The sequence below is a fragment of the Phascolarctos cinereus genome, unplaced genomic scaffold (assembly GCF_003287225.1).
Source record: "Phascolarctos cinereus isolate Bilbo 61053 unplaced genomic scaffold, phaCin_HiC Scaffold_726;HRSCAF=1367, whole genome shotgun sequence".
NCBI lineage: Eukaryota > Metazoa > Chordata > Mammalia > Diprotodontia > Phascolarctidae > Phascolarctos > Phascolarctos cinereus.
The window spans coordinates 374,474,259-374,487,086 of record NW_027556098.1 but is presented as its reverse complement, the minus strand read 5'-3'; the positions used below and the strand labels follow the sequence as shown (position 1 = coordinate 374,487,086).

Sequence of the window (12,828 nt, the reverse complement as noted above, 5' to 3'; positions counted from 1 at the left end):
TCCCTCCCCCTCTGTCTCTTTTGGGGCCAGCCCCTTCTGGCTCTTCCATTCGTTGCTCTAAAATCTCTCTCTTTTTTTTTAAGGCGATTGGGGTTAAGTGACTTGCCCAGGGTCACACAGCTAGTAGGTGTCAAGTGTTTGGTCTGAGGCCGGATTTGAACTCAGGTGCTTCTGACTTCAGGGCCAGTGCTCTATCCACTGTGCCACCTAGCTGCCCCTTCTAAAATCTCTTTTGGCTCTAGGATTCTGGGATGTTCTCAGAGTTCTCTCCCTTCCAGACTAAGCCAATTGAAACTTCGTCCCCCATAGGGAAGCCCTGTGTCAGCATCCCCTCCCACTTGTAATGGCAGTTGTAGCAGGAGCCAGAGGATCGGGGTACAGATCTGGGCTCTACCTTTTTCACCCCCTCTCTAGGCCTCCATTTGTTTCTTTATACAATGAGGAGATTAGATGAGCTGACCACCACGGCCCCTTTCTGCTGGGTGGCTTATCTGAGACTGACCTCGCCAACGCTGGGTCTCGGTGACTCCAGCTGGCTTGGGGTCAGTCTCTCAAGGGTGATTTGGTTCTATCTGGGCCTGTCTCAGGTGCAGAAGAGGCTCTGTGAAAAGCACCTCGACCTGGGCAGAAAGTGTCAGCCTAACTCTCCATCCCCCATCTCCTTGCAGAGTGTGGGGGCAGAGTTAGCTCAGACACCCATCTTCCCTGCTTTCCCTACCCTTCCCGAGCCTTCCCTCCATTCCCCAAGGTCCATTCCCCAAAACAACATGATTTAATTGAGATATGAATTGTTGCCTGTTGCCTTTTTTAAAAAAAGAAATAAACGTGGTTGGGTTTTTTTTGTTTTGTTTTTAACATTGAAAATCCCCCAACATGCTGAGTGATTTGTGCCAATTAAACTTCATGAAGTATAAAATCTCATTTGAATGTCTCTGGCATTTACATTTTTGATGGAAATGCGAATACTTTATGGCAAAACTCAAATATGGTAATTAAGTATGAAACTCTTCACAGCTGTTTACAATTTAAGCTGTCACGTTGGAATCAAGTTTAATAGATCCAGTTACCATTGAGAATTGGCCATGAACTAAAAATATGAACTAATTATATACCCGAGTCAGACAGCCCTGCATCTTGGCAAGATTTGGGTGCCCCGATGCTAGATTCCATACGCCAACCCCTCCCAGGAAATCAGGGGGGAGTGAGGGCTTTCAGTCCCTTTGTATCATCTGCAGGTTCATATACAGATATTCCCACCTTCCTGCCCAAAGGCTCCCATCCCCTGCCGACACCCATATCCATTGGTGTGATGAGTGTTGGAGTTACAAGGGACATTAAGCCATAGAGATATCAGCTCTGGAAGGGTTCTTAGAACCTAAAGGGCCTTTAGAACTTAGGGTAGCAGAGCTAGAAATGGCCTTAGAACAGCTGCATGAGGCTCCCTCAGGCTGGGCCTATACAAGAAGGAGGGAAAAGAAAAAGAGAAATCTTTGGGGGAAGCGTGGGTACCTTGTCTGCCAGACTGGTGGGGTGGGCGTTGGGGGCAGTCTGAAGGAAACTTGTGAGCCCATGATGAGTGTTCGGAGGTCTGAGAGGACCCTCATATCAGAGAATGTCAGAGCTGGAAAGGTACTTCAAACATAGAATGTCAGAGCTGCGAGGGGCTTTAGAATACAGAATATGGAACTGGGAGGAATCTTAGAACAGAGTGTCAGAACCAGAAAGAGTCTTAGAACACAGAATGTCAGACCTGGGATGACCCTTGGAACACAAGAGAATGTCAGAGATGGGGGGACCATTAGAACAGAGCGTGTCAGGGTTATACCTTGGTTGAACTTGAAGTAGACCTCAGGTGTCTTGACTCACCCCAGTCCTGTATTCTTCTGGCTAGGCCATGCTGCCTCCTTAAAGAAGGGCAACTAGGTGGGGCAGTGGATAGAGCACTGGCCTTGGAGTCAGGAGAACCTGAGTTCAAATGCGGCCTCAGACACTTGACATTTACTAGCTGTGTGACCCTGGGCAAGTCACTTTACCCTGATTGCCTCACACACACAAAAAATAATAAAAAATAAAAATGGAGACACTGCCTGAGCTGAGGCTGAGGCTGTCTTGAACAGGGATGGGTACCCTGAGACAGTGGCTGTCTTTGGTGAGCAGTAGGAAATAAGGTCACAAGACGTGGAGATTTCTGGCCCTTTGCTGCTTCTGGAACCAGAAACTCTTCAGTTTCATCTCTTATCGTGCTCCCTGTTGAGCTGGCTGGATCGTGTGTCTCATTCCTTGCTAGGGATCCCAGATCCTTTCTGAAGACTGGCTCTGTAGGAGCCAGCCTGGAAAAAAGGAAACCCAAGGGGGCTGAGCTGATACCCTCAGGCTTCCCCTGTGGCCTTCCAATTCCTCCTCCTAGCTGGGACCTGCAAGCAGCCTTTCATGGTAACCCACCCTCCCCAGCTTCTTCTGAGTCACCCTGTTTGCGGCCCCTTGTCTCATGATTGGGCTCTATCACAGCTCTCTCCCTCTGCCCCAGCCCCCAGCACTGCCCAACTTGGCAAACCCCAGGAGGAGAAGGCCTTGGTGGGGAAATGAGATCAGAGCTGCGTCATCCCAGAAAGGCAGCCAGGGCTGTCCAGGGAAGCAGTGCAGGTTAGGGAAGGGGAGGAACAGGGCTTCTGGCAGCCTCTGTCTTTGCTTCCCTCATTTTGCAAGGCTCTTTTGCTCTTTTCTCCTAATCTCCCAGCATCTGCAAGGGCTCCCAGCTTCTGCCTCAGCTAGAGGCTAAAAAAAAGACCTCTGAGTCTTAGTGGACTGCAAGCTCAGGATGAGTCAGCAGTGCATCCAGGAGGGGCCTAGGATCTGAATAGGGAGCTGATAGCGCCACTGTTCCTCTGTCTTCATCAGACCACAGCCGCCCACTTACATTCCGTTCTGGAGGCCACGGTTCAGGAAAGTTGATGAATTGAGCTCATCTGGGCAGGGGGATCAGAGAGCATCCGAGCTGGGGGCAAAGGGGAGACCATGCTGCATGAAGGCTGGTTAACTAGGCTTCCTTAGGCTGGAGAGGGGCGGTCTTGAAAAGAGAGAGCAAAGGATGAAAAGAGGGAAGGAAGGAAAGAAGCATTTATTGAGCACCGACTGTGTGCCGGGCACTGTGCTAGACACCTTACAAGTGGTATCTCATCTCATCCTCACAACCGCCTTAGAGGTAGGTGGTGTTGTTATCCCCATTTTACAGATGAGGAAATTGAGGCTGATGGAGATTAAATGATTTGCCCGGGGTCACAAAGCTGGTGAGTGCCTGAGGGTGGATTTGAACCTGGGTCTTCCTGACTCTAGGCCCAGCACTGTATCTCCTTCACCACCTTGTTGCCTCTTAGGAGGCGATATTTGAAGCGTTGTCATGTGAAAGAAAGGAGTAGATTTATTTGGTGTAGCCACAGAGAGCGGGATGAAGAACATTGGGGTGAAATTACAGGAAGGTGGATTTCAGTTCAGTTTGAGGAATGGGCATTATAACAATGGAGCAGCGGGCTGCCTTAGGAGGTAGAGCTCCCCACCGCTGGAGCCCTTCAAGGAAAGGCTGTATAACCATTTTTAGAATTGATTTTCATAAGAACATTCAGTTAAGCAAAATAAATCAACCTGTCTGAAAATGTCAGCCTCATTCAGCTTCCACAGGCCACCACCTCAGCTGATAGCAGGAGGCACGCCTCTCCATCAGTCCTCGACCTTCGTTCTGAAGTTTTTCATTGGAAGCTCCTTTGACAGCAGTGTTCTAGAGGAGATTTCCGTTCCAAGTACAGGTTAGACTAGGTACTTTCTGACAGGTGCTCTACCTCCTAGGTCCTGTGATGCGGAGTGCCCTGCATCTGGCCGCCAGGATCCCCCACCAGGCCCTCTTCATCTGTTCCTCTTGGCGGTGGTTCAGGGCTCATCTCTGTGTGCACTTGCAGGGATTGTGGGTGGGGGGGTGACTCCCTCAGCCCCAGAGGGGAATCAGTGTTTTCCTTTGCCAGCTCCTGGATAGATTGCCTGCTCACAGGGATCGTTTCCTTGGCTCTTGTTTGGACCCGTGGCCTCCATTCCCTGGTTCATCCAATGTAACCTAAAATATTTCTCCAGTCTCTGTTGTGAGGGCCTCATCCGGCTGAGCGCTCAGCTTCTTCCTTTTCCTCTCTCACAGGCACAGGCAGTGACCCTCACAGTGGCCCAGGCCTTCAAAGTCGCCTTTGAGCTTTGGCAGGTGTCCAGGGAAGGTGAGTCTTGCCTGGGCATGGAGGGAGGGAGCTTGCAGGCTCGGTCATGACAACTTGATCGACAAGCATGTTCACCCCATTCATTGCTTGCTCAGCTCCAACTCTGTCCTCAGCCCTCCAGATTGCCAAAAATTCCTTCCTTCCCCAACACCACCAGCACTCCTTCCCCTGATAGTCCAGGCCAGGGGTGGGAAAGCTATATACGGCCATAAGGCCAACATGAGGCCTTCTAGATCCTTAAGTGCAGCATTTTGACTGAATCCAAATTTTAAAATTTCAGGTTCCCCACCCCTGATCCAGGCCCTTCCCCTGCCTTCCCCCCAAGACCCTGACCTCTGTTCCATTGGTGTTTGTAGAGAAAGAGAAACGAGAGAAAGCAAGCTTAGAAGAGGTCGCCTGTGGCGCTCGGCGGGACGCTTCCCCTTCTCTGAAGGGCCGTGAGTCTGTGGGCTTGGGCGGGCACGGGGCTCCTGGAGAGCTGCAGCAGAAATCCAGCTGTGCTCTGAACACCTGCATCTTGGCCCCTTCCCCTCCCAGCTCCCACTGCATGCTGCACTGATGGTATGGGGGTCTGTGATTCCTGGATGCCAGCTGCAGAGGAGTTGTTATGGTCTGAAATACTGACTTCCGCTGCGGCCCTGTGGACAAATCGCTTAACCAATCACTGACCTTCAGTGTCCTTATCTCTAAAGTGGGTGTAATCAGCTAGCCTCTCTTTAGCCTGCTGTATGCTGGGCCTGGATAATCATAATACATATGTCTGATACCTTGCTCACAGGGTGTTGTGAGGGTCAGATGAGATCTGGTGTGCGGGTGCTTTAAAGGACTAAAGAAATGGAACCGAATGTTCTTCATTTATCTGTCATTCTTATTAATAAGGCTCTGCTTTAAGGGCCTAATGAGGAAACAGTAGTTCTGCTGAGGACAGGAATGGAGCTGAATGTACCTGGTCTGCCAGGCTGGTGGGGTGGGCGTTGGAGCAATCTGAAGGAAGCTTGTGAGCATGATGAGTGTGGGAGGGCTGGGAGGACCCTCATATCAGAGAATGTCAGAGCTGGGAGGGCCCTGAGGACCCAGGATTTCAGAGCTGGGAGGGCCCTGAGGACACAGAATGTCAGAGCTGGGAGGGGCCTTAGAACACAGGATGTCAGGGCTGGGAGGGGCCTTAGAACACAGGATGTCAGGGCTGGGAAGGGCCTTAGAACCCAGGATGTCAGAGCTGGGAGGGCCCTTAGGACAGAGGCTGTCAGAGCTGGGAGGGGCCTTAGAACACAGGATGTCAGAGCTGGGAGGGCCCTTAGAACCCAGGATGTCAGAGCTGGGAGGGGCCTTAGAACCCAGGATGTCAGAGCTGGGAGGGCCCTTAGAGCAGTGAGTGTTGGAGTAGAGCTTGGCAGAAGACCCTGTAGGTAGTGTGAGGGTTGGAAGATGTTGGGGTAAAGAGTAGGGCCAAGAGCAGGACTGTCATCTGCTCGTGGGCACCGCTGTGACCTTGGACAAATCCCTGAACCCCACTGGGCCTGAGTCTACTTCTCTGTGAAGAGGCAGCCATTGCAAATGACTCCTGGGGTCCTTTCCAGCTCTGATGCTGTGCCCTTCTCCTGTTCTAAGCTCTCTGGTTGGTGGTGACGGGCCATTCCTTTTCCACTCAGGACACATGGGGAGAGGTGAGGGGAGAGGGTCCATCTGCCTAAATTCTTTTGCTTTGCGGTCTCCTCTGTAGCGATCACCACTGGAAACCTGCTGGACCTGGAGGAAACCGCCAAGGCACCCCTGTCCACCGTGAGTGCCAATGCCACCAACTTGGATGAGGTGGGGAGGCCCGAGCCCCTGGCCAATAACAACGTGGTCTGGGTGAGTCCCCTGAGTGGGAGGATGAGCAGAAGGAGAGAGAGGCTGAGCTGAGTGAGGCTGGCATGGTCACTGTACCCCACCCACCTTGACTGTGCAGTCTGACCACCCCCCTACCCCCCCGGCCCTTGCTGTGTGCTCAGACCGCTCCAGTGCCTGGCCTACCTGGGCTTCGTAGGGGGTCAGTGACTTATTTGGGCTCCCAAGTACCTGTGGGAAGGGGGAGGGGAAGAGGGGAAACAGTGACATCTTGGAACAGAATACTTCCTCTTATTCAATAGGGACTGGTCTCCAACGTCCATCTGTGTCCCCAGAAAGCTTCAGTCTGCTATTGCGCGGCCCACCCTGGGAGATTAGCTCCAAAGTCCTCGTCCTTGGGCCTGGGCAGTCAGGGGAAGCTGGGTTTCAGATCCACCTTGTTCCCTGACTCACTGTGACGCTCTGGACAAGTCCCCTCAGCTCAGCCTCAGTCTCTTCATCTGTAGAATGGGTATTTTTATAATATCTACTTTGCAAGTGAGGATCAGCCAAGATAATTATATGCAAACTCCTTAAAAAAGATTAAAGTCTGGGATAATTGCAGAATGACATTTTGGATGATAACCTAAATATTTCATAAAAAGCATAGATTTACAGCTAGAAGGGACTTCAAGGTCAGCTAGCTTCACCCTCTCATTTTACAGATGGGGAAATCGAGGTCCAAGGTCTCTTCTGTCAGCTGTAGGAAGCTGTCATCGGTTATTTGAGGATACAGGCCCTCAGCCCCACGTGCCCAGGCTGAGGGTGGGATTGAGAGTCCCCTCAGCCTGTAGGCATACAGTAGGACAGTCTTTCCCTGCCCCTTCTAGTTCTGGAGAGCATAAGTGAGATCAGTGACGGGCTGAGGACGGGTCCTAACGCAGGCCTTTTATTTTCTCGTAGGAGCTAGATGACGGTCTTGATGAAGCCTTCTCAAGGTAACTGAATTGACACTGCCATGTTAGGAGGGACTGGGCAGGAGCCTGGAGGGACGTAGCAGGGGAGGCCTCCTGGGGGAAGATGCAGAGCCCCTCCCTAGATTCATGGGCAGAAGAGAGACAGAGGCCAACCGAGGCAGACAGAACCTGCCCCATTTAATCAGGAAAAGGGAGAGGAAGGAAGGGGAAGAGCAAAAGAGAGAGAGAGAAAAGAGATGGATGAGGAAGAGAGAGAAAAAAAGAGGGGAGGGAGAAAGAAGGAAAAAGATAAAAGGGGGAGGGAGAAAGAGCAAAAGAGAAAAAAACAGATGGAGGGAGGGAGTGAAAGAAGAAGAGGGGGAAGGAGAGAGAAGAGAAACAAAGAGGGAGAGAGAGGTAAGGAGAGGAGAGAGAGAGAAGGAGAGAGAGACAGAGGAAGAAGGAAAACTGGCCACTTCAGTGAAAGGAGGAGGAGGCCCTGGCCAGTGCAGAGGGATGAGGAGATCGCTGGCTTGACTACAGAATGACCCCTCCTGTGTTCCCTTCTCTCCTCTCCTCCCCTTGGCACATCACAGTTCGCTTGGGGCTAGTCAGTAACTACAGGGTGAGTCCTGAGCCCCTACACCCAGGCTCCCGTGTTCACCCTCGGCATTTATATTTGAAGGGCCGCCTGAGGCCAGGGGACGTCCAAGGATTTGTAGCAGCGGAAGCCCTGGCAGCCCCCTTTCCCCTCCCCCACTGCCTCCAGTAACAGGAAGGGGAGAACAGTAGCCCATCGTTGTGCACTACTTTCTGGTTTAGCAAACTCTCGTTCTGCTGTTCTGGTGTTTTGTTGCCATCCCTGGTTTCTACAAGGGATCCCTTATCCCTTCTTCCCCAGTGGGGAGCCCTGCCTTGCAACAAAGAAGGAAAAAAAGCAGACAGACAGCTCAGGCAGCCCGCCCAACGCCTCAGCTGAGTCTGACAGCGTGTGCAGTTTTCCACAGCCGTAGCCCCCCACCTCTGCCAGGAAAGGGAGGCAGCTGCATTTTTCTCCTCTCTTCTTTGGGAACACAGATGGTCGTTCATTCATCTTTGGGCTTGTTCTTGACATTTCCATTCCTGTGGTCATTCTCTAATGTTCTTTTTAAAAATAGAATTTGTTGATATCTTTTGTTTATGTTTTAACATCACCCAGATTTCCCCATGCAGCCCTCCCCTTCCCCTACCCACTGAGCCATCCCTTAGAATAGAGATTTTTTTTTTAAAGAAAAAAAGAATGGGGTGGGGAAGTCATCACAACCAACCCACCCCCAGGGGAAAAAATCTGGTGTTCCGTGCAGCTCCCTGAGCACCCGCTGGCAAGGACCCTGTCTTCTCTTAGCTCTTTGTTGAGTCAGCTTGGCTCCTTATCATTTCTCAATGTTCGCTTTTGTGGTTTTGAGTTGACTTGTTCCACCTGACTTCGGTGTCACTCACATGTGTTGTTCGCCTGCCTTGGGCTCCTCTACTTTGCCTCCTCTGCTTCGTGTTCATCCTATTTACCATTTCCTGCAAAAAATAAGACTATTCCCTCCCATTCACAGGCCATCCCCCAGTCAATGGGTGTTTACTCTTTCCCCCCAGTTCCTGGCTGCCCAGCACTTTCCCTGCCTATGAGATAGGCTGATCAGAGATGTCCCATTTTACAGATGAGGAACTCGAGGTTCAGGGAATTTAGATGGGTTGCCCAGAGGGTAATTATTGAGCCCCAACACTCAAACCGGGTCTTCTGACTCCAGGGCAGGATATGGGATGCAGAGAGGCCAGGTCAAGAGACAGCTGAGTTTTTTCTTTCCTTTGGTCTTGACATGGCTGAGTGGAAGGCCCCAGTCATTAGAATCTGCTTCTTCCCTCTCACTGGATCTGTCTCTCCCCAACCTTCCCATCCCCCACTTCCTCTCTGAGTCCCTACTCTTACTCAGGGCATTTCTTAACCCAAGCCATCTTAGGGAATTGTATAGCATGCACCCCTCCATTCTTACCACCAGGGAGAAGGGAAGGAGCCCTGGCCTGAGAGGCAGGAGGTGGGATTTTGTAATCCAGCCCAGCTGCTAACTAACCCTTGTGACCTTGGACATAGCTGTAGAGTCAGTTTTCTCATCTGTGAAGTGAGTAAGTTGCATTAGATTGAAAAAAAATTTTTTTCAGTTAACAAGCATTTATTTTCTTTGCCTCCTACTTCCCTGCAAAAAAAAAAAAGAAAGTAAAGGAAGGAAGGGAAGAAAGAAAGAAAGAGAAAATGTCTTGTAACAAATATGTAGAATCAAGCAAAACGAATTCCTACAGGCTAGAGTTTCTGTCATGGGCCTCCTTAGCAGTCTGGGGAGCCTCTGGACCCTTTCTCAGAGGAGTGTTTTTAAATGCATAAGATGAAATACATAGGATTACAAAGGAAACCTGTTCTTGTGAAATACTGTAATCAGTTTATAAGTTCATGGGCCCCTAGTCAAGAAGGTCCCTCTCAGCTCTGAGTTCTTTTTTTTTTGGTGAGGCCTAGGGTCCCACAGCTAGTGAGTAGTGTGTGTCTGAGGCCGAATTTGAACTCAGGTCCTCCTGACTTCAGGGCCGGTGCTCTGTCCACTCTGTCACCCAGCTGCCTCCCGGCTCTGTGTTCTAAGGATCAAAGGCCCCCATCTGGTTGAAGCCAACAGCTTTTTTGTAGACTTCTGATAGGCCGGGCGGGCGGAGTCAGAGACAGTCTCTGTCCTATGTCTGCCCTTGCCACTGCTGACTCTCGTAATGTTCCTCCAGGGCTGCAGGCCCCTGTTCTCACGTCGCTCTCTTGCCCTCTTCCAGGCTGGCCCAGTCACGGACGAATCCGCAGGTCCTGGACATTGGGCTGACGGCCCAGGACATCCAGTACGCTCAGTGCCTCTCCCCAGTGGACTGGGACAAACCGGACTTGGGGGCCCCGGAACAGGACGACCTCTTCGGCTTCTGAGCGTCCTCGGCCCGGCCCGTGAGGCCAGCAACCACTACGCAAAGGGACCAGAGTCGTGCTCAGGGCAAGGGGAGGAGCGGGTCCCCTCGTCCTCAGGACATCGGCAGCCCCCGCGGCCCGGCAGCCACTAGACCAAAGCTTTATTAATGCAGCATTTTTTTATCCTGCTTTTTTTCCTTGACAAACGATAGGATGCTTCGAGCCTATTTATTCAGTGGACTCTTGGTCAGACACAAGTGTTGTTGAGAGTCTCCCGTGGGGTAGCGTGTCCAGTATTATGCCCAGCCTCGGGGCTCCTCTCCGGGGGAGGCCAGCTTTTCTTTGACCTCTTCTCTTTCTACACAAGCAGGGCTGCTCGGTTTCAACTCGTTCCTTCCCCAAAGAGCTGCCTGGGGGTCTCCTCCTGTTCTTCTATGGGGAGGAGGGGCCAAGGAGGGAGGGTGGGAGCCCTGCAGCCCAGGTGAGCGGCCTCTCCTCCCCACAGAGCGGCCCAGGCGTGAGCTGCCTCCGGGAGCCTCTCTCGTCCAAAGACTCAACAGCTTTGCACTTTAAGAAACGAACCCAAAGCCAGGTCTGAAGCTGGCGAAAGGAAGGTGCTGAGTCTGTAGATAGCTTTTAGCCTTCATCCTCAGGGTGGGTTAGGGTTTAGACCCCTTGTGGCAGCTAACCCAGAACTGAGAAAGTGTAGTGTGGTGGGTGGAGCTGGCGCCAGGGAAAGCAGCCCTGCCACGCACTCTTCAGGCTCTTGAGCCAAGCCCTTTCCCCCCCGCTGGGCCTCAGTTTCCCCATTCAGCAAAGGGGGAGAGGGTTGGACTTCCAACTCCAGCATCCTGTGATTCTGCCTTATTAAAAGTTAACTGACCTCTGACCTCTGTCATGCCATCCCACCACATTGATGAGATTTGTCCTGTGACTGGCCATGGACTTGTCTTCTGCCTGACTCTTCCCTGCTCCCGCTGTGGGTGAGAGAAGCAGCCCTTTCTTCTGAATTTTGGGAGCCCCGGGTCCCTTTTCTCTCAGTTCTCTGTGGCAGGGAGGTCACCGGTAAGAAATTGGTTTCATCGGCGTTGGCCAGGTCCTCCCTCTTCTCTCTGTCCCCCCAGTAAAAGAGCACACCGGGTTTGGGCCTTGGTTTTCTGCCGGACCGTGCCTGGTGCCCAGCCCCGGAAGCCCCTGGGCCCTGCTCCTTCACCTTAGACGTGAGCACTCCTGGCAGCGTGTGAGCCCTGCTGAGACCCACTGGTGGAGGAGGTGGCTGAGGGGCCTTGTTCGGACCTGCTTGGTTGAAACAGGTTTATGAAACTTGGCCTTTGTCTTTAAAATATTTACTTGTTGTGTGGCCTTGGGCAAGTTTCTTCCCTTGGTTTTTCTTCATCTGTTTGATGTGGGAGTTGAGTTAAGTGATTCCTTCCAGCTGTTGTCATGTTTTGAGATCTTTTCCAGTTATAACATTTAATGTCCTAAGTATCCTCCCAGCTCTGACATTCTGTGTTGTAAGGGCCCTCCCGGCTCTGACATTCTGTTTTCTAAGAGCCCTCCCAGCTCTGACATTCTGTGTTCTAGAGGCCCTCCCAGCTCTGATATTTTGGTTCTAAGGCCCCTTCTGAATCTGACATGCCATGTTCTGAGGGCCCTTCTGGCTTTGACCTTGTATAGCTCCGTTCATTCTCTCTTGTCCCACCCCAAGATGTCCTTCAGTTCCCTAAAACACATGGGCTGAGAACCCTGCTAGAACAAATCTCAGTATCCTGTAGGCCTGATAGAAGAGCCCCTCAGTTCTGGGAAAAGAAGCTGTCTTCCTCTATGTCCCTACCTCCTCAGGTCTTGGATTCACATTTGTCTCCAGTGGCAACCCCCCAGAGCTGGGTGTGCCAGGGGTCCCTGTGTCTGGTCTAGGGGTTGCTTCCACATGGCTGGGCCTGGGGGGGGGGGGAGTGCAGTCATGGGGAGGAGCCACGAATTCTTTCTGAGAAAGATCAGCCCTAGCATCTGTACCATGCCTGGGCGGCTCCTTTCCTCAGGGTCCCTTGCGTCTGCTGCTGGCCTCCCTGCTGGCTGGCTCTCATTGGGGTTTGGTTTTTTAATGTTGTAAAGAGCATTTTGTTGAGGAAATGAATTAAAAGTTCTCTCCCTTTTGGGAGGGGAGAATAGAAGTTGATCTAGTACTTCGAGGTTTGCAAAGCACTTTAAACTAAGCTTCTGAGCTAAGGATGTAGGTCGGGCAGGCTGCCTTGACAGGCTCCAGGAACACTGAGATCCCCCTTGGAAAAGGGATGTGACCAGGACAGGAACCTCCCCACCCTTGGAGGAGGACCTGCATGTTGATTTAGTGAGAGAGGGTGTGGGCAGAAATGTGATTGCTGCCTTCACATCTTTGAAGGGCTGCTATGGGGAAGAGGGCTGAACTGGGATCAGGTACGGAGGCAGAACCAGGTGGAGGTAAGTGCTTCCTAGCTATTAGGTGGCACCCCCTTTCAGCCACCCCTAACCCCAGCTTGCAGTGGAAGACTGGGTTCCCTGGAGGTTCAAGGTATTCACTGGGTCCACACTCTTGAAAACTCTAGCTCATGAGCCCCCCCGCAGGTGTGTTTTCCTCATCCTTCCTGCCAGAGAACACAAGTAGCTTGAAGCAAAGGCATTTATTGGAATGGTAGTGTAAGAACAGTAACAATACAGCTTTCTCCCTGTCCCGTAGACCTGGGGTGCACTCTCACAAATACACAGCATCCGTGTGCATGCACTGGTAGGGTTAACAAGTTAAGAGGCACAAAAATGTGGCCAAGGTGTGTTCAGAGAGATACTTCGGGGACTGCTGGGCTAAAGGATG

The 12,828-nt window shown here is 51.7% G+C and overlaps 1 protein-coding gene across 4 annotated transcripts in view; it reads left to right on the top strand.

Annotated features, from left to right (window-relative positions):
* The window catches only part of LDLRAP1 (low density lipoprotein receptor adaptor protein 1), a 45,956-nt gene extending 33,802 nt beyond the window's left edge, over positions 1-12,154 (top strand). For 3 of the 4 annotated variants that reach the window (XM_020983145.2, XM_078145586.1, XM_020983143.2), the window contains exons 5-9: positions 4,181-4,253; positions 4,610-4,690; positions 5,977-6,107; positions 7,026-7,060; positions 9,857-12,154. In XM_020983145.2, coding sequence (XP_020838804.1) covers positions 4,181-4,253; positions 4,610-4,690; positions 5,977-6,107; positions 7,026-7,060; positions 9,857-10,001 — 465 coding nt within the window. In that variant the 3' untranslated portion in view covers positions 10,002-12,154. Of the gene's footprint in view, positions 1-4,180; positions 4,254-4,609; positions 4,691-5,976; positions 6,108-7,025; positions 7,061-9,048; positions 9,169-9,856 lie in introns of all 4 variants that reach the window. The other variant, XR_013482509.1, reaches the window with a different exon arrangement.
* Positions 12,155-12,828: the final 674 nt, after the last annotated feature.